Below are 21,985 nucleotides of genomic sequence, written 5' to 3'. Positions count from 1 at the left end.
GTTTTAGGAGAAAGATTAAAAATTGGGAAGTTGTCCTGGATAGGTGATTGAGGCACAATATCACCTTTAGAAGAAGGAGTAGTTGTAGCAATAGTGTGTAGTGAGGTCTGGTGGGTGAGAGCATGGGAGATGAAATAAGAAGAGGAGAGAACAGATGGAGGGAGGTAAGAGTCTGTGATGGAAAGGTGTCTGATGAAGGAGGAAACTGAATTTGGGGGATCAGCAGCAAAGGGAGTAGGGCTGAGTGTTGAAGGGGCTGGAGCTGTGAGAAGGTGGTTAATGAAGAGGAAATATTTGAAGGCAGAAAAGAAGATTGAGGAAGACAGGAAAAGGGACATTGGGGGATGAGATTGCGTTGGAAGGGTGAAGTGAAGAGTTGTGTGGACCTGTTAAACCCAAGTACAATGTTGGGATTTGTGCGTGGGTTTCTCAGGACCCTGGGCGTGACTGTGGGATCTCTGGTTGGGGTCGATGGCTCTGGATATGATTGTAGGGCTGTTGCTTTGTGCGATGGCTCTGGGGGCGATTGCGGAGCCTGTTGCCATGGCTCACTGTGTGCAGTAGTTCTGGCGCCGGTATCAGCAGCAGTTCGTGTCCTGATCCTGGGCCGATCCGATTGATTTGTTTTCCGTTTGCTCTCTCTTCCCTGCTGCTTTGCATTGCTTGATTGAAGCGGAAGTTGGGAACGTCCGCCGAGGCCCTGGGCACTGGTGTGGAAGTGGCCCGGAGCTGGGCTTTCTGTTCGGACGAGCCGGCGCCGGCAGGATTGCAGCCGGCATGGAAGCGCAGGATGGAGCCGGGAGGCTGGACCTGCTGCCGGCTGCCGGGGTGGAGGAGTCCGCGCTAGACCCGGTGGAACGGATTTTGCTGGAGTCTGTATGTCAACAGCAGGGATGGATCAGGGTGTACGGTAAGAGGGGGAGCAAAGCTTGAGGAGGGAGGAGGGGGCAGTGGACAGTGGATGGGGTGAAGGTTCTTGGCATGGATGGGAGTGGCGGGGACAAAGGTCGGGGCAGGGGTTACAGCTGAGTACCGGAGGCACTGGGTATTGGATAGGGTTGGTCATACAAGTTGCTGGGGATTACAGGGAAAAGGTCAGTATTTTGGGTGAAGAACGAGGGCCATTGATCAGGCGGGACTGTGGAGAGGGACGTAGGCCGTTGACTTTATGGCTGATAACTCGTGAGTGATGGTGGAACCGGGCGCCTTTCACAGACGAGCGAGCTGGCAAGACTCGGACTGAGAGACTGTCTCTGTGATTGAGGAATGAGTTTGGAAAATACCGCGAAACAGGAGGGGGGAGACGACCACATGAAAGGGATGCGAAGCAATGGGAAGCAAGAACAGGAAATGAACGAGCTAACTTTATGATATTCTATTGAATTCACTTTTTTATGTTTTGCAAATTGTATTCTAAATGTTAGGATGTCTGAGTGCTGTTTGAGAGAGTGCCTTTCTCACTTAAAACATGCTTCTAGTCAAATTGGCACATCAGAAAGTATTAGCAGTAATATTATGTGGGTAAAGTTTTATAAACTACAACGCTACAAACTGCTATTTTTCTGATGTAATTAGTAATAAGATACCGTTGGTTAACTTGTTTTTTTATTTAGAGTTCTCTTTACAAAACTAATAAACAATTTTTGATTACAAGAAACAGAGCAGTGTGTATAAGCAAAATACTAATTTTAATCTTGGTTATTTCAACTTTGCAGTCAAGTGAGTGAGTAAACGGACTTTGCATTTCATTATTCCGATCTGACAATTAATACTTTTGGAATGTAACAAATGAACCATGATTAAAAATGAGCAGTTGCTCAACTCCATTGATAGTTCAATCTTATATTCAAATTGTGCTCATTGTTTCTGGTTCAGCAATTGTACCTTGTATGTTGGATGAACCATTCCATTTAGTCAATGAAAAAGATGTTTGCCTCATGACACACTGGTTACAATTTTGTGTTAAAATTATTTTGTTCATCTTTATATTTCAGGTATAAAGAGTATTTTGTGTTCATGTTAGTGAAGGTAATGGAAAAGGAAATCAGGTGCCAAAATGTAAGGTGAATTATGAGGGAAGAATCTTGGAACTGGAGAATTATTTAGCTTTGGATTTGTCCGTGCAGGAACATTGTACAAGCAGGACACTCAACAAATAGGAATTCTTTTCTGATGAGTAGTCGAAACTTATAGCCTTAAACTAAGACTTATGGAGAGAAAAAACAAATGGTATTGATCAGCTGTCATTTTACGGCCTGGAGTTTTGAGGGGCTTCCCAGTGGATTTATTAAATGTGTTATTAAGAAGCTGAATTTGTTGTATTTAGTAGAAATGTGGATACCAATTAACTATAATGACAGTGGATGAGGGAGAAGAAACTTTGTTAGAAAAAGTTTTGAATTGCATAGAGAGATCTGCTGTACATGTGCATCATTAAGTGTACCAAGTGAAGCACACACGAAATGCTGGCAGAACTCAACAGGTCAGGCAGCATTTAATAAAATGAATAAATAGTTGATGTTTTGGGCCAAGACTCCTCAACAAGACTGGAAAGGAAAGGGGAAGAAGTGAGAATAAGGAGGAGGGTGGGGGGAAGGAGGACAAGCTAGGTGATTGGTTATGCCAGGTGGGTGGGGAGGGGGTATGACGTGAGAAGCTGGGAGGTAATAAGTAGAAAAGGAAAGGGTTGGAGAAGAGTGGATAATAAGAATATGAATCTGATAGGAGAGTGGATAATGGAAGGAAGAATGGCAGTTGGGGGAGGTGATGGACAAGTGAGGAAGAGGGGTGCCAGTGTGGGGAAATGAAGAGGGAAGGGTTGAGGGAAAAACTTGATGGAAGTTGGAGAAATTGATGCTTATGCTATCAGGTTGGAGGCTACCCAGACGGAATATGAGGTGTTGCTTCTCTAACCTGACAATGGCCTCATCGTGGCAGCGGAGGTCTGATATGTTGGAATGGGGATTGGAATTAAAATGGTTGGCCACCAGCAAATTTCGCTTTTTATCAAGGCGTTCAAGAAAGTATAACTTTGTGGTTTTTGTAGTTGAGTATCTTGCTGATGTACAGTGTGTTCTAGCACACAGTTCCCCCCCAAGTTTGTGTAGAGTGCCAGGGTTCTATCACACCACTGTCCCATGAGGAACCACTCCCTTCAGGAAAAGAATGGGGGAGGGTGAATTAAACATGGGTAGGGCTGGAGTTAGCTGTCCTTTTGAAATTCATCTGAGTAACACTAATGAATGCAGTGTGATTTCATCTTCTGGCAGAATAGTAAGTTTGAAGTCATGCTGACTCAATCCCAGCTGACTAAGTTTGACACTTTTTCAACATGTTGTATGTTCTTTAGTTGGCTAGTCCAGGAACAAAAGACTAAAACTGCCTTTTTTGAATTCTTTGTTATTGATTTCTTTTCCCCTTCTGGGTAGCCACTGAGAAACTAGCCAATATCAGAGAGGAACTGAAGTAACCATCCTCATCTGCTTGTCTCTAATAGGCACAAATGAGTGCTTGCTGGATAAATGCAGACTTATTATTAACTCTGCTGTAAGAGGGTACTGTGAAACGTCCATATTAATTTGCACAGACTCATGCTGGTTTGCTAGCTGCTATCTGAGTAGTAACTTCAGTAAGCAATAGAACCTCTTTAGGATTTATTTACATCATAGTTATTTTGTGTTAAATCTTAAGAGTCTTCTTGCATGTGATTTATTGTTGGTTTGCACTTATAAGTGCAGTCCAATTCTAATCCTGGCAGGTGCCCCTTAACAGCTGGTCTGTTGTTAAGGGAACAGACTAAAACAGAATGATTTGTACTATCCTATTTGTGTGGAATAAATGAAATTGAAATTACTAAGTTTAAGTAAATCAGAATTGTAACAAATTTAAATGGTATCACCTTCTGAAGTTGTTGTATGTAGTATGCTATATTTCAAGCATTTCAGTTTGTGGGCAGTGTTAGGTGCAAGTAGAAGTGTTTAAGATCAAGCTTATCATTTGCTTCACCATCCATGAATTGCTTTTTGTTTAGGTGTGATGTATTTAACCAAGATTAAATACATGGTTAATCTATACATGATTAAATACATTAAATACATTCCTTCAATGGCAAGGAATAGTTAACCAGGCATGCCATACTAATGCTTTGAAGTTCCTCAACTTGCATGAAATATTGATTTCCTAAATCAGCCATCAGTAACTTTTGATACCTGTCAAAATATTAGAGTCTGAAATTTTTGGGCATTTTCAGTACTTTATGAATGAAGGACTGCCTTGATATTTTGCAGGACTTGCATGTTTCAGCTATTCATTATATTCATCATATTGGTCAACTAGTGTATTCTACTTTGCTGTTTAAAGTGTAAATATTAAATACGCTTTTAAAACTGGATTATGGACCTAATCTGAATCAAAATGCTGTTGTCGTGTATCACTCATGTTTGCTTGATGATGTTTGGCAATGGTAGGGAATGAATATTATTATTTTTGTCCACTCCAACAAAAATGCAGATAGCCCTCAGGAAACATCATTTAGCACTGGTTTCACTCAAATGTTATTATTGGAAGATTGTTATAACAAAGGATTGAATGTAGTGGGTGGAGCTGTAGTGAATGGGATGAAGTAAAAGGTAAAGACAGTGAAATTGAAAGATTAGCATAAAGTACTGGAAATGATGTGAAAATCTGGGTGCTGCTTGCATGACCTGTGAAATTATAAAAATAATTTAAAAAAAGAGGTTTATTAGAAGTATTGTCATCTGCCACAAAGGCAGATTATCCAAAAGTGTTTATGGGCACAGTGATTGCAAGCGGAGTGTTGAGAGTGAAGAAAATTTGTTCAGTACAGTATATGTTACTTAATGAAGCATTTTTAACTTTGGTCCGGAGAGTAGCTTCATCAGAATGTATGGTGAAGTGCTCAATCTTGAGGTTATGCTCATTCAACTGTCCCAGAACTCACATTTTAATTTTATCCTTTGTGCATTATCATTGTGCTATTTTTCAAGAAATTGCCCCATATTCCCATACAATTAAACATGTTAGCAAGCTGAGAGAATATTGTGAAATGTCTATACATGTAGGGATTTAGGAATTGGGGCGATTGAACATAGAGCTTAAATTTCAGAAATTGTAGTTTATATTACTTTGTTCTCCTTTTTTGGTAGACTATATATGTTATTGATGCCATTAAGTGTCCTTAACACTTCTAAAACAAAAGAGATGATCATGGACTTCAGGAGATTGAAGGACAGAGTACACACCCCTTCCGTATACATGGAGAGGTAGTGGAAAGTGTGGAAAACCTAAAGTTCCTTGGAGTTATGTTGTCAAAACAGCTGAGATGGATCACCAACACCTCACTGACATGGACCACCGACACCTCGCTGACATGGACCACCGACACCTCGCTGACATGGACCACCGACACCTCGCTGACATGGACCACCGACACCTCGCTGACGTGGACCACCAACATCTCGCTGCTTGTAAAAAAGGCAGAACAAAGACTCTTCTTCCTCAGAAAGCTGAAACAGGCCGAACTCCCACAAAAACTGTTGCTTAACTCCTATAGAAGCACAAATGAAACCATCCTGACCAACAGCGCCGCAGTGCGGTATGCCAGCTGCACAGCCGCTGAGCGACAAGACCTGCATCGCGTGGTGAAGGCGGCCCAGCGAATTGTCAGGATGGACTGGACTGGACACCATCTATTCCGGCAGACTCAGGAGGAAAGCAATCAGCATAATAGAGACACCACACACCCTGGCCACTCCCTGTTTGATCCGCTGCTGTCCTGCAAAAGGTTCAGGACACTAAAAGCCAGAACAAATAGACTGAGGAACAGCTTCTACCCCAGAGCTGTGGTCTCCATCACACCACTCCCACAGAACAATGACTGAAACTGTGACAGCACACATGCACACACAAGAACTCAAATACTTGCACTAAAGGCACTTTGTGCATTACTGTGATATTCTGCTGCTGCTGCAACTTATTTTCTGCTACTTATCTATTTAATACTGTTTTTCTATTACTGTCTTGTTTTTATCTACCGCTTTGTTTGATTGCCTGAGAGGAAGCCAAACAGAGTTTCATTGTACCGATGTATAATGACAATAAAGATCATTCAATTATGTATGTTATTGATTCTGTTTCTACAGAAATGGCTATAAATTCTAATGAGAACTTGAAGTGAGGATGCAGCCAAGTATTCTGGATGATCTTCTGAAACTTATTTCAGGGCTTGGTAAGATGGGAATTATGAGGTCAGAAGGATGAATCTGTATGCTTGACTGTCTTTCATAGTTTTCCTCATAGCCTAGAGCGGGGGTCGGCAACCTGCGGCTCCCGAGCCATTTGTGGCTCTTTCACCTCTGTGCTGCGGCTCCCTGTGGCTTTGGGAAATAATTGGTCAGTATTTAATTAAAATGTATTTTATGTTAGTTTGTTAGCTTTTGAAATGTAATTCTAAATTTGAAGATTATGGTGATCTTGTACAATCTAAGTGTGGCGACACATTTCCTCACAATTAGCCAGCATTCCGGCTAAGGGAGATAGCCTACGGGGGTTTGTGAGTACGCGTCTTTTGCAGCATCTGCGTCCATGGGGGCTGGGTTGAGGGAGGCTTAAAAGCAAGGCTGTTTAGTTCGAATAAAGTTATTCGACTGCAGTTTACTGACTGCGTGAGCACACCGCTACAACGTGTTTTTATCGCTATTAATATACGTCACCACTGCCAATACCTGACACCCGCCAGTGCGCGATTTCTTTAATTTTTCGATCCAAGGTAAGCCAACTATGGAGAATTCTAAAAAAAGAAAAGTGACTGAAGAAAACAGAACGTTTAATGATACGTGGACAGATTCATTTGCTTTCACTGTTGACGAGACTGGTTTACCGGTATGCTTAATATGCAATGAGAAACTAGCAAACAACAAAAAGTCAAATGTCGCAAGGCATTTCCAGAATAAACACGCAGCCTTTGCTCAAAAATATCCGGATGGAGATGAGAGAAAAAAAGCCGTTTCGGAACTGATGCGGAAGGTTGATCTGAGCAAAAATCATTTCCAGAAATGGATGAAGTCTGGAAAATCAACGACATACGCCAGTTATATTGCCGCTCAGGAAATAGTCAGGCACGGGAAGCAGTTTACAGATGGTGAATATATAAAAGAATCTTTCATTAAGATTTCAGAACATCTATTCACGGACTTTAAAAACAAGAGTGAAATTGTGCAGAAAATCAGGGATATGCCCCTCTCTGCAAAGACTGTCAAAGACAGAACCATAAAAATGGCAGAAGACATCACAAGACAGCAAATTAAAGACATCAATTCAGCTGTGGCCTACTCGATTGCCTGTGACGAGTCTAAAGACAAAGGTGATATTGAACAAATAGCGTTGTTCTGCCGGTATGTAAACTCTGCCGGGCCACAGGAAGAACTGATTGAGTTGAGACCAAACACGGGGGGAGGACATCTGTGAGGCTGTCTTGAATTGTTTAAGAGCCAAAGGAATAAAGACCACCCATCTGGTGTCAGTAGCTACTGATGGGGGCACCGAATATGACGGGAACGCACAAGGGAATTGTGGCTTTACTGCAGAAGTCGCTGGACAGAAAGCTGCTGACTTTCCACTGCATCTTGCACCAAGAGGCACTGTGCGCTCAAACATTTCCTCCGGAATGCACAGAAGTAATGGATGTTGTCATTCAGATTGTCAATAAAATAATGGCAAAAAGTTTAAATCACCGTCAATTCCGTTTGTTACTGGACGAGCTGGAAATTGCATATTCTGATCTCCTGCTGCGCAACAAAGTCTGATGGTGGTCCAGGGGGGAGCTGCTGAAACGCTTTGTCGCGTGTCTGGAAGAAGTGAAAACTTTCCTGGGCAGCAAAGGGCTCAACTTTCCTGAGCTGGAACAGCCAGAGTGGCTGGAAAAGCTACACTTCATGGTAGACATGACAGCGCACCTGAACTCGCTGAACACAGCTCTTCAACGGGGTAAGGACGTACAGCCCTGCACATGTTGGAGGATGTTTTGGCATTCGAGCGCAAGTTGACGTTGCTTGCCAGAGATTTACAGAAAGGCACATTGTCTCACTTCCCCAATTTGAGAGAGTTCAAACAAGGTCACGACATGATAAATTCGGAGTATTTACATTCTGCAATCATCGCAATGCAAACATCGTTTGGGAAACGCTTCTGTGAGTTCAGAGAGGAAAAAAACACATTATCCTTCCCGGTCACTCCCCTAAGCATCGATCCATCCCTACTAAATACGACTGCATTGTCAGGTGTGAGTCAACCTGAACAAGTATGATAAATATTTTAATTGCCTATTATTTTACGTATATTCATATGTTTTCATTGTTCAGTGAAATAGTCCTTTTATTTTTCAGGTTGACAGCTGGCTGACGTTATTTTTGGTTTGCTGCTGGCGGCAAATTTAAGTTTGGCGTTTTTCATAAATACAAGAAGGACTCAAATAGACGTTGAGTATTTTACTTAAAAGTAACCTTCAACCCAACGTCTTTTTTTCGGAGTTCAAAATGTTTTTGTTGCATGCAGAAATGTAATTTCATTTTCTCTGCAGGAGTTCATCAATTTCATAAATGCAACACATTATAGTTTGTTTATACATAGCATAAAGGCAAAACAAAACGTTGTATGCAGTGTTATTTCATTTTAAATGTCAAGCGGGTTTTGCGGCTCCCAGTGTTTTCTTTTCTGTGGGAAACGGGTCCAAGTGGCTCTTTCAGTGGTAAAGGTTGCTGACCCCTGGCCTAGAGGCATTTAGTGAAAAGTGCAATGTCCTGCTTGGTATCTTACATAGCTAGTAGAAATAGCAGACATTGACATCTGACAGACTGAGTAAAGCATCATTATTTCTAGATTTGCAAGTTTCTCTGTGGAAATTAGATTTGATGTCTTATTTGTTGCTATACTCAGAAGTATTTTTGTTGTTTGTTGTTGAATGCCAATAAGAGGATAACAGGTTCTGTATCAAAGAAGTAAGAATCATTAATCTAACCAAAGATTTGAAAAAGTAATACACACAACCTGATTTTCAGCATCTGCAGATTTTCTCTTGTTTGTAATTTGATCAAGAAAGTTGGTTTTGAGCAGTCATAGAGCTGGAGATGCATGACGGTTTGGAAGAATGGAAGTTGCTGAAACAAATTTTCAGTGATTCCAGTGAAAGCAGAAATCCGTAGCTATAAAACGAAATGTTTTTGGAACAGTGTACTTGACTAAGCGATTATTGACTTGTGAGATGGGGCCTTGTAGAGAAATTTGAACAGAAAAGTTACATTTTTGTAAGTGGATTTTGGAGGATGGATTAATATTAGACTAATGGGCAAAAAATTATGTAAAAATGAGGTAATACAGAAAGCTGATGAGGAGGGCATTGGAATAACTTAGTCTCAAGTTGATGTGGGAGTGAAAGGTTCAGTGATAGAGTGGCTGATGTTAAATGTACAAAAAAAATGGCAGAGGTAGGCAATGTTCCTGCGGTGAAATTTTTTTTTCTGCATTAATTGGGATTTTTATTTGAGGTCTGCTGAATCCTGGTCAAAAGTTTGTTAAAGGATAGCATTCTTTGCACATGGAGTTAAAATTCATGAAAAAGCTTTATCATAATGAATTCAGCTGCGTGTCTGGTTAGGTTGAACAGGCTGAAGTACCAAATTTGTATGTGCTGTGGTCATAGAGTCACTGCTTCCAGTTTGCCAATGACTGTATCAGGAAATGGTTTGGCTGTGTGAACCTCGGCTCAGGCTGACTCTTCAATGACGCTTTTGTTCAGCTAGTTCAATCATTACTTTGGTGTGGCTCGAATTAGTCTTTATGTTGAAAGAAAATGAAGTAGAAATGTACTAATCAATGAAAAAATTGGACCATTTGAGTACTCTGGGATAGGAATAGGATTCAAATGAATTGAATTTGCCATAGTATGGGGAAGTCAGTGGTAGTATGGCAGCAATTAGTGATTGATGTACTTTGATCTATTTCAAAGCATCATTACAATAGAGCTATTGCAATTGTTGTATAGAATTGTTCATCAGACACCTCCTTGTGAACATATGAACACCCAGAAACATTGAAAACTAACAAGATCTTTCCTAGATATTTTCAGTTCCTGTTTCTCAGGTTTAGTGGATTATTCTGCAAATATAGAATGAAACGATGTTTGTATTGAACTAAATCATTGAATTATTTTGTATATGTCTGTATTATGTTAGAACTAATTTTAATCACAAGATATTTTAATTGTAAAATCACGAGTCTACAAAAGTATAAAAATAATAACACTAAATTTGTTTTAAATTTTGTTTATCAGTTTCCATGTTCCTAAGTTCTGTCCCATAAGATCAACATTGGGTACATCAGATACTTGGTATATGAAATATATATTCCATTGGTAATTTAAGGTCTTCATTCTGGGCAGTTGGGGGATAATACATGACGGGGGATTTCTCTGTGCAGTTCCAGTATTTTCAAATTTTAATACTGTTTCTTTTGTGTCATATGTCAGAAATCACTATTTCAATTTGCTATTTAGTGAACTGTCAGTTGGATGAAATGGTAACTGACTTAAGGTCAAGTGCTAAGTTTGTTCCTGTATTTCTCTTAATAGTTTTTCTGAGCTTATCATTTAATAAGATACTATCACAGTGACAATCTACAGAAACATAATCAGTTTTACTATCGCTGGCATATGTCGTGAAATTTGTTGTTTTACAGCAGCAGTACATTGCAATTCATAATAATAAAAACTATGAATTAAATAAGTATATATAGTGCCTTGAAAATCTATTCAGCTCTCACAACTATTTTCACAATTTTACTGTATCAATTTCTAAATTTAAAATATATTGAAGTAAAATTTTTTGAGCTAATCTACAAAACATTACACGTCGTGTTAAATCGGAAGAAAAATTCCTAAACCTGCGAACAATTTACCAAAAATTAAAAACCAAAGTTTTGAGACTATAAAAGTATTCATCCCCATTGTAATTACTAACTTTTCTCAGATGAAATTGGAGGAACACTTACTTTAAATGAGTTAATAAGACTAAACACAGTACCTCCTTTCTCTGTAAGGGCTAATAATATGGTGGATTTTCAACAGACCATACCAAAATGAAGACAAAAGAACATTCAAGACAAGTCAGGAAAATAATAATACAGAAGCTTAACTCTGGGGAAGGGTACAAGTCCATCCTCAAGTCATTGAACATACCTTGGAGCTCAGTGCAGTCCATCATGATAAAGTGGAAAAGCACGAAACCATAGCCATACTGACTAGGTCAGGCCACCCTGTTAAACTTAATCACCAAACTTAGTCACCAGAGAAGTATGACACTTGTAAGAGTGGCTACTATGATGCATCAATCACTCCGAGTGAGCTGGAGAGGTCAGTGGCTACAACTGGAGATAAAGTTCATGGCTCCACAATCTCTAAGGCCTTGCACAAAAAGGTAAGGCTATCCTTGCTCATAAAGACTTTGCAAAGTTTCATTTAGAAGATACTATAAAGATGGGAAAGATGGTCTCATGGTTGTATGAAACTAAAATGGAATGGTACATATGGTGTAAATGTAATACTACGCATCAGCCAGGTAATGCCATCCTTACTGTAAACTATGCTTGAGGTAACCATCATGCTACAGGGATGCTTTTCAGCAGCAGGGACTAGAAATTGGTCAGGATTGATGGGAAGAGGGATGCTGCTGAACACAGTGAGATCATGGATACAAACATGCTAGCTTCTGCCAGAAAGCTTAAACTGGGGAAGAAGTTTGTCTTTCAACAGGACAACGACCCAAAGCAAACATGGAATGGCTTCAAATGAAGAAAATTTATATCCTTGAGTGCCAAGTCAAAGTACTGATATTAACCCGATCAAACATCTCTGGCAAGACCTGAAGATTGCCATCCACTGTTAACTTGGCACACTTTGAGAAATTTTGCAAAGAGGAATGGGCAGTTTTTCTATTATAAGATACGTATTTTACTTGACCTATGATGACCCTGTCTGTTTGTTTTTATCCAGTTTGTTCTGTTATTGGCCAAACAGTAAAAATAAAGTTTAAAAAAAAGAGGAATGGGCAAATCTTGCTCCGTCACATTATGTAAAGCTAATAGAATTTTATCCAAAAAGACTACTGGCTGTAATAGCTGTGAGAGGTGGTGCAACTAAGTAGTGAGCAAAGGTGGATGAATGCTTTTGAATTGCTGACATTTCAGTTTTTGAAGTTTTAGTTTTTCATGCTTCACAATTTTCTCTGTTTTTGGGCTCTACTGTGAAAAAAGGAGCAAATACTCAGTAAAATTAATAAATAACATTGTAATACTCATTTGTGAACAAAGGATTGGTGTCTGAATACATTTTCAAGGCACAGTATAAAAAATCAAATTAAATAAATAGTGCAAAAATAGAGAAAAAAGTGAGGTTGTGTTCATGGATTTATTGTCTATTTGGAGATCTGATGTCGGAGGATAAGAAGCTGTTTGTGAAGCATTGAGTGTGTGTCTTCAGACTCCTGTACCTCCTCCTCGATGGTAGCAATACGAAGATGGCATGTATGGCATGTCCTGAATGATGGAGTCCTTAATGATGGCTGCTGCTTTTCTGAGGCATTGCTTTTGAAAATGTCCTCAATGCTAGTGCTCATGATGGAGCTGGCAGGATTTACAACCTTCTGCAGCTTTTTCTGATCTAGTACAATGGCTCCTCTATACCAGTCAGTGATGCAACCAGTTAAAACGGTCTCCATGGTAGATCTGTAGAAATTTGCAAGTGTCTTTGGTGATATACCAATTTTTCTCAAACTCCTGCCTTCTTTGTAATTGCATCAATATGTTGGTCCCGAGATAGATCTTCAGAGATGTTGACACCCAGGAACTTGAACCTGCCAACTCTTAACAGTGCTTATAATCTTGATGAGGACTAGTGTTTTTTTCCCTCAACTTCCCCTTCTTGAAGTCCGCAATCAGTTCCTTGATCTTACTGATGTTGAGTGCAAGGTGGTTGTTATTGTTGCGACACCACTCTATCTTGCTCCTCATCACCACCTGAAATTCTTCCAACAACGGTTATGTCATCATCAAATTTATAGATGGTATTTGAGCTGTGCCTAGCCATACAGTTGTGTGTGTAGAGAGAGTAGAGCAGTAGGCTGTGCAAGCATCCTTGATTACCAGTGTTGATTATCGAGGAAATGTTATTTCCGATCTGCTCATACTTTGGTCTCATGGTGAGGAAGTCAAGAATTCAGTTGCAGAGGGAGGAATAGTGACCCAGGTTTTGGAGCTTGTTGATTAGAACTGAGGGTATGATTGTGTTGAATGCTGAGTTGAAATACATAGACAGCAGTCTAACATACTGTAGATATTACTATTGTACAGCTGATCCAAGTCCGAGTGAAGAGACAGTAAGATTGCATCCATTGACTTCTTGTGGCGATAGGCAAATTGCAGTCCATCCAAAGTCCTTGCTTAGGCAGAAGTTGATTCAAGCCATGACCAACTTTTCAAAGTGTTTCATCATAGTAAATGTGAGTGCCACTGGATGATAGTCACTGAGCCAGCTCACCCTGCTTTTCTTGGGCACTGATATGGTTGTCAGTCTTTTGAAGCATGTTGGAAACTCTACTGCAGCAATAAAAGATTGAAGGTGTCATGAACAGTCTCACCATGGGTTTGGCACAGGTTTTCAAAACCTTCCAAGGCAAACCATTAGGGTCTGATGCCTTGTGAGGGTTCACCATCTTAAAAGATATTCTGAGACAGAGGTCACAGAGTTGCTAGAAGCTACAGAGATTCACACAGGGGTAGTTTTATTCTCCATTTCAAAGTGTGCATAAAAAGCATTAAGTTCATCTTAGGATGAGTGTTTAAAATAAAATTAAACCTTTGCAAGACACACAGTAAATCATGGAGTACACTATTTATACACTTATTGATATAATTTAAAAGATCAAATTTCTTCAGTAGTGTTTTGTAATTTTTTTAAAGAAGTTTTTAAAATGTACATTCTGTTGGGAATTGATCAATCAATGAAATATTGAAAGTTATAGTGATCAGTTCACTCTGCCCACTCCTGAATGAGTTTTCTGGCTCTTATAGTAGGAGATAGAAATTTGAGCATCCTCACACTTTGGTAGGAAATGAACACCTCTGTGACTTGTGTTAATACCAAGTTCTTATAATTTAAATAAGTGATTGTGATAAACCAGCTGGTAGTATATCACAGGTATTATGACGTGAATAGGCTGTTTCCATTGAGAGTAGGGGAGATTCAAACGAGAGGACATGATTTGAGAGTTAGGGGGCAGAAGTTTAAGGGAAACACGAGGGGGTATTTCTTTACTCAGAGAGTGATAGCTGTGTGGAATGAGCTTCCTGTAGAAGTAGTAGAGGCCAGTTCAGTTGTGTCATTTAAGGTAAAATTGGATAGGTATATGGACAGGAAGGGAGTGGAAGGTTATGGGCTGAGTGCGGGTAGGTGGGACTAGGTGAGATTAAGAGTTCGGCACGGACTAGGAGGGCCGAGATGGCCTGTTTCCGTGCTGTGATTGTTATATGGTTATTTTGCTACTCTGTGGTTAACAATGAATCGAGATATTTGAAAACTGATATTGCATAAATAGCAGAAAATGACAATCAGGCCTTTTAGAAGTGATTTTTGAATTGCCACAATTATGCACTTGGCTCATTTTTATTGTCACTTCATGACTGGAAATTCAGCTATGAATTTCAGCTTGGCAGTTTAAATTTTTCTTATGCTAGACCTTCTATTTAATTTTTCTCAACCTTCACAGGTGTTTTGTACCTTTGACAGCACCATTTGCAGAACATAGAGTCCGCTGAAATTGTAAGGCTACTCTGTATTTGGGCAGGTGGCATTTGAGAAATCTAATACGTAGAGCAATGCAGTTGGTGTCTATAATGGCGTGTGGTGTTTTCATTACTCAGGCTGTGTTTCCTAAATTAACAACTCAGTGGTGTTAGTGTCACTTAAAGAATTTGTTGCCAGGGCATGTTATGAATGTCTTCTTATAGATAGTAGATTCAGATTTATGAATTACTTTAATTTTATAAGATATTTGGACATAAATTGGTAAAAAAAAAACTAGACTGTCTGGTGTTGATAATTCTGACTAGAAGGCTTGTATTCTTCTGGAATGTGCCTGACATGGTCTCTTCTACTCCCAACACTCCATAGTTCCCTCTTTTGGAGGAGCACAGAAGAATTTAGCACAGGTATAAAATACAAATCTGATCCAAATCTAAAGATTTCAAAATTTATTTTTGATATTGGACTCAAACTTGAAATATAGTCATGTTGTGTCATGTAATCAGGCTCTTGAACCGTGGTTTCAGCTTTTTAGCTGAATTTCAATTCCTTTGGTGATGCTTTTAACAGATTGTTCAATTATGTTCAACATTGTTTTAAGATGCTGCTGTTAACACTGATATTGAAAATAGTTTGGTATGTTTGTGTGTTGAATACTTGTTACCTGGAAACCACAAGTCACAAATATTTACTTGCTCCTGTGAATGATGTCACTGTTGCTTTTTAACAGCCACAGATGAGACTTCACTGAACTTGGTGCTCCCATTGAAAGATGAAATTTTCCCTTATATGTGTGTATTTTTTACTATTAATTACAGTAAGGAGCCTTAATCTTTAGAAAGCACCAACAAACTAGATGGGAAAATTGTTTTCTTTGGAATTCTCTTTGTTTTGGATACAGTCTATGTAGGGTCCAGGCAGTTAGTTGGTGGCACTGAGGGAATTGTCAACTTAGTGCCCTAGCCAGCTTAATTTTTTGGGGGGCTGAAAGTGAGTAACTTGGATTCAGTGACAGTTTAAAGCTTGAAAAAAATCAAGCATAAAGGAAGTAGCAGTTAATGTTAAAAGAAAAATTTTCCACATCACATGTTTTCAAGCGTAGCAGTTATATTTTTCAAGCAGCTGACCTTCAGCAACAAGGCTCTTGTGTGTATATCCTCAAATGAAGCCTCATTTGAATTATGCTCTGTTACTGCAGTGAGGCATCACTTGTCATTATTTCACAAACTTAGAAAATCCCTGAATGTTCTTGATGAATTGGCTTCGTTCTTTGAAAGATCGGAAGATCTGTAAAGATGGTAGATTTTAACTGTTTCTTATTCCTAATTCTCTGATGCAAAAAAAAACTTATGACTTCACATTTGCAAAATTTCTGAATTGATTTGATTTCCTTGTGCATAAATTAGCAAACAATAAATTTGTGATAACTTGCAAACAGTAAATGTGGGAAAGAAAGTTTAAAAAGAGCTCAAGCTTTTTTATTTGCAAGTTTTAGTCAACAATGACCCTGTTAATTTACTGAGAGTCTTTAAGCACATCTACTGTTAGATCTATTTTGACTGAGGTACCATTCTTAGATACCACGTTTTACAAGGGTGTAGAATGTTTATGTGCTGTTACTCTTCTGCACCAAAAACATCATAAGCCAACTGCAGTGATAGTGAAACATAAAAATTAAGCACCAATCCTCATTTAAGAAGGGGAAATAAATCAAACCAAAATTGGTAGATGTAAGGAAAATTTTAAATTGTGTTCCCTGAAGTGCAGGAGATTGAGGGGTGACCTAGATTGTACAAGGATTTATGCATTTCACTCAGGGAAAAATTGGCAAGATTTTTGTTTAGAGTTGCAGCAATGCTGTCAGGATCTGAGATCCTGCCTCAAATCTGCTTAAATTCTTAGTGAATGGTAACAGCATTATTAGATGATGTTTGGCAGTTATGTGCTCTCATCAAATTTTTGATTGACTGTGAAACAAGGCTAGTTTAGATTTAATTGTGTGGATTTGTGACTGATGTTCTGTGTACTGTGAAAATTGTCTGCTGTTTTATTGGCAGAAAGTTGTCATCAGGAAGAGGAATCTGCTTTGATTGATTGCTGCTTGATTCGTTGCTTAATACTTTATTTGGTTTCATTTGTCTGACTATGAAAAAAGCTTGGGGAATGGTCTTGGCTGTAGCAGTTGTCTCTTACTGTGGGGGAAAATGCTGTCTTTATACTTGGGTCCAAAAACTCAAGGCCCTTTATCAAAGGAGTGCAAATAACCAGGGGTTTATGGGTGGTACCTTTTCATCTTTGCACACCCACAAGAGCTACCCTGGGAGAATTGTCAAACAAAAAGGAAGTTTTGTATTCCTTGGAGAGACAAATTCATTATTAAGATCACTTATTTGGGTAGTATAGGGTCTCAATTGATGCATTTCTATCCTGATTTGTTCAATATTTAGGTTCTCTATTGGGTATATAAAGGAGACCAGGGCTGGAAGTTTTAACCCTTTGAACAAATTTGGTCTGAATGGTGATTATCAAGAGCATTGGAATACTCAAAGATGAAATGCCAAGTATGGAAATGTAGTTATTGTTGGAAATTTAATGGGTTGCACTTCATTTGGGCTGGGACTGATGTCCTTGTGGGATGTTCTTGTGGAAAAGTTGACCATTGTAGCTGAAGATAGTTTAAGCTAAACTGACAAAAGGATTGGCACCAAAATATTAAAAAAAGAGGAATAAGGTGAATTAAGAAGTGAGACTGTTGACTAGCACAAGACAGAATGTGGTATTATTTGGTACTAAAAGCTTTTGATGAGGGATACAAACAGATTTATTGTAAACAAGAGAAAATCTGCAGATGCTGGAAATTCAAGCAGCTCACACAGAATGCTGGATGAACTCAGCAGGCCAGGCAGCATCTATGGAAAAGATTACAGTTGACCTTTCAGGCCGCGATCCTTCAGCAGGATTTGTGAAGGTTCTTGGCTAGAAACATTGACTGCACCCTTTTCGATAGATGCTTCATGGTCTACTGAGTTCCTTGTGCATTTTGTTGTATTGATCAAACTTATTATCACTGTTATTTGGCATGATAAATTCTTATGGATGTGTTGTGGAGAGTGTATTGATTGGCTGCATCACAACCTATGTCCTTGACCAGAAAGTCCTATAAAAGGTAGAGCATACGGCCCAGTCCATTGAGCACATCTGTGTGAAACGCTGTTGTAGGAAAGCAGCATCCATGATAAGGGACCCCCAGCAGCCAGGACATGTTCTTTTTTTCGCTGCCACTTTCAGAAAGAAGGTACAGGAGTCTCAGGACTTATGCCACCAGGTTGAGGAACAGTTACTACCCCTCCCTCAGTCATCAGGCTCTTGAACCTTCTTTATTTATTATTATTATTTGCACAGTGTTGTCTTCTGCATTCTGGTTAAACACTCTATTTGGGTAGTCTTTCATTGATTCTGTTACAGTTATTATTCTATAGATTTATTGAGTATGCCCACAAGAAAATGAATCTTAGGGTTGTAAATGGTGACATATATTTACTTTGATAATAAATTTACTTTGAATTTTGACGGATGATGTGAACTGTGCTGTTTTGTTGCTGCAGTACAGCATAAAAAGGTAAAATTACTATAAATTACAAAAGTGTGGAAAAAAAAAGGTGCTCATGAACCTTTCAGAAATCTGGTAGAGGGCAAGAAGCTGTGCTTAAAACATTGAGTGTGGATCTTCAAGCTTCTGTACCCCCTCCCTGATGATAGCAATGCAACACATTATGTCCCAGATGGCGAGGGTCTTTAATGATGGATTCTGCTGCCTTGTGGCACTGATGCTAAAGGTGTCCTCAATGGCAGGGAGATTTGTGCCCATGACAGAAATGGATGGGTCCGCAAACTTCTGCTGCTTCTTGCCACTCTGTGTGATAATGCTGGTCAATTTTTTCTCTACTGTATATCTAGAAGAACTGGCAAGAGTCTTTGGTGACATAATAAATCTGGTCAGATTCCTAATGAAGTATAGCTGCTTGTATGCCTTCTTCATGATTGCATTAATATATTGGGCCCAGGATAAATCTTCTGAGATATTGATGTCCAGGAATTTGAAGCTGCTCACCCTTCCCACCACTGAGCCCATAATGACTGAAAGCTTCTTGACTTTCCCGTCATGAGTTCCACAATCAGTTCCTTGATCTTGTTGACTTTGAGTGAGGTTGTTGATCTCATTCAACTGATCTGTCTCACTTCTGTACACTACCTCATTGCCAACTGAGATTCTGGCAACAACAGTGGTGTTATTGGTGAATTTATCATTGGTGTTTCATCAGTGCTTAGCCACATAGTCATAAGTGTAGAGACGTATCTTGTGTTGATTGTCAGTAAGGCGGAGATGTTGTTACTGATCTGCACTGATTGTGGTTTCCTGATAAGGAAGTTGAGCATCCAGTTACAGTGGCCTGGGTTTTGAAGTTTGGTGATTAGTACTGAGGGGGATGATAGTGTTAAACACTAGATTTAGATGCGTTTGTATAATTGCACAGAATATGTTGTTTGTTGGTTTTCTGCAAGCATAAATAGTTCTGTGGGAATATACTGTCCTGCCAATAAAAGAAAAATGATGTTGAGTTGGCACTTAATATTCACAGGTACAAATTATAATCTTTTTTTCTCAGTATGGAATTGAATACATTTTAAGTGCGCTTAGTTTCGGGGTTATGGGAAAAGGGTGGAGAAATTGAGCTGACTGGATGGGTTGATGAAGAGTTGTTACAGACTTGTGTTTTTTCATCTTGAATGTATTTTTAGGTTCCAGGATTTGGCTCCAATTCAATACAAATTTCAGTAGTTGAGAAGATGTATCTGGGGGTTTGAAAATGAAGAGACTTATTTTTATCACAGAGTGTAATTTACTTGAACTAGATCAGTGGTAGGATGATTTAGGAGTTTAAATTAATCCACACTAACTCAGGGTTAAGTTAGCTGATGCGAGTTATCATTTCAAGATCGTTGTCTTTGAGCAGATGTGAAAACTGTGTAATGGTGATGTTTTCCTGCTTTGCTTCAGATGGGAACTGGATAAGTTCTTGAGAGGGTATGGATGTTTCTGGAACTATGAATATCTGTAGTTTAAAATAATATAAAAACCTTGAAAATAATCAGCAGGTCAGGGTACAGCTGTGGGACAAGATAAGTAAGCTAATGTTTAACATCCAAGACCTTTCGTTAGAACTGTTCTGATGAACAGTCTTCAACCTGACATGTTAACTCTTTTGAGGTCAAGCAAACTGGCCTATAATTTCCCTTCTTCTGCCTCCCTTCCTTCTTGAAGGCCGAAGAGCCATTTGTAATTTTCCATTCCTCTGGAATCATGCCAGAATCATGCCAGAATCTAGTGATTCTTGAAAGATTATTACTAATGCCTCCACAATCTCTTAAGTTACCTCTTTCAGAACCCTGTGGTGCAGTTCATCTGGTCTGGATGACTATCTACTTCAGATGTTCCAGCTTCTCAAGTACTTTTCAGATTCAGTTTATTGTCATTTAGAAACCACAAATGCAATGCAGTTAAAAAAAAATGAGACAACGTTCCTCCAGAATGTTATCACAAAAACGCATGACAAAACAGACTACACCAGAAAATCCACATAACGTTTGGCAATCCCCAGTCCAGAGTCCGGAGAGGCTGCTGCGTATTAATATTGCGCTACCATTTTAGCGCGTTCTCTGGAAAGGAGCTCCAATCCCACCAGACAAACAAGACCAAAAACTAAAGCTACAAGACCTGCACAAAACCACATAGTTACAATGTATAGTTACAACAGTGCAAACAAGATAAAAAATTGATAAATTGATAAAAAAAAGACCATGGGCACAGTAAAAATAGTCCAAAGATGTTAAAAGATTGTAGGTTCGAAAGAAAACCACCACTCAGTTTCCAGAAGTCCTCAGGGTCCCAATAGACTCGTCATCTCACGCAGGCGGTAGAAGGGAATATCCCCGCTATGGACTTCCACGGCGCCACCCAACTCAGCCTTGCAGACGCAGCACACAGTGAAAGCGACCTGATTGCAGCAGACTCCGAGTCCGTCGAACCTCTGAGCCTCCGACCATCCCCTTCGGCACAACTTCTCCGAGCACCATCCTCTGCCGAGTGTAATGCCAATGGCCATCGGCAACCCGACCCCGAGGACTGGGGGCCTGTTCTTCCCAGCAGAGACCCGGACCTCACAGCAGCAGCAGCAGCAATGAAGGTCTTCCTGGAGATATTCAGATGTTCCTCCATGCTCCCACGTCCGTTTTCATCCAATTATGATTGCACACGGCACCCCGCTTCACAAATAACAGATAATCAGCTCTGGAGTGGCTACTGCAAGCTGCGTTGCGCCGCCATCTTGGATCATAATTTCCCCTGGTAATAGCAACTAAGCTTGCTTCTGTCCCCTGACACACTCAAACTTCTGGCAGACTGCTAGTATCTTTAACAGTGGAGACGGATGCAAGGTACTTATTTATTTCATCCACCATTTCTTTGTCCCCCATTACTATCTCTGCAGCATTTTCCAGTGGTGTGATATCTACCTTCGCCTCTTTATATAGATCTGAAAAAAAACTTTTGGTATCCACTTTGATATTACTGGCCTGCTTACCTTTATGTTTCATCTTTTCCTTCTTTATGACTTTTTTAGTTGCCTTCTGTTGGTTTTCCCAATCTTGTAGCTACCCAGTAATTGTTGCTGTATTATATGCATTCTGTTTTGTTTTTATCATTGTTGACATCCCTTGTCAGCTATGGTTGTGTCGTCCCATCTTTAGAATACTACTTTGGGATGTATCTATCTTGCACATTCTGATCCCCCTCCCCTGAAACTCTAGCCATTGTTGTTCTGCCATCATCCCTGTCATCCCTGGTAGTATCCCCTTGCAATCTACTTTTGCCAGCTCCTCTCTAATGCCTGTAATTCCCTTTACTCCACTGTAATACTGATAGATCTGAATTTACCTTCTCCCTCTCAAACTGTATGGTGAAGTCTATCACACTATGATCGCTTCTCCTCAGGCAGGGGTTCCCAACCTGGGATGCAAAATGGAATTTCAGGGGTGCGACAAAGAGTGCCTTGTGTCCTT

At 39.7% G+C, this 21,985-nt stretch overlaps 1 protein-coding gene across 1 annotated transcript in view; it reads left to right on the top strand.

Moving 5' to 3' along the window:
* The first annotated feature begins 578 nt into the window (after positions 1-578).
* rasal2 (RAS protein activator like 2) overlaps positions 579-21,985 on the top strand; it is a 448,324-nt gene continuing 426,917 nt past the window's right edge. Inside the window, exon 1 of the mRNA XM_059984861.1 lies at positions 579-910. Within this exon, the coding sequence (XP_059840844.1) occupies positions 778-910 (133 nt within the window). The 5' untranslated portion in view covers positions 579-777. The remainder of the gene's footprint in view (positions 911-21,985) is intronic.

The sequence above is a fragment of the Hypanus sabinus genome, chromosome 11 (assembly GCF_030144855.1).
Source record: "Hypanus sabinus isolate sHypSab1 chromosome 11, sHypSab1.hap1, whole genome shotgun sequence".
NCBI lineage: Eukaryota > Metazoa > Chordata > Chondrichthyes > Myliobatiformes > Dasyatidae > Hypanus > Hypanus sabinus.
This window is presented reverse-complemented; position numbering and strand designations above follow the sequence as displayed.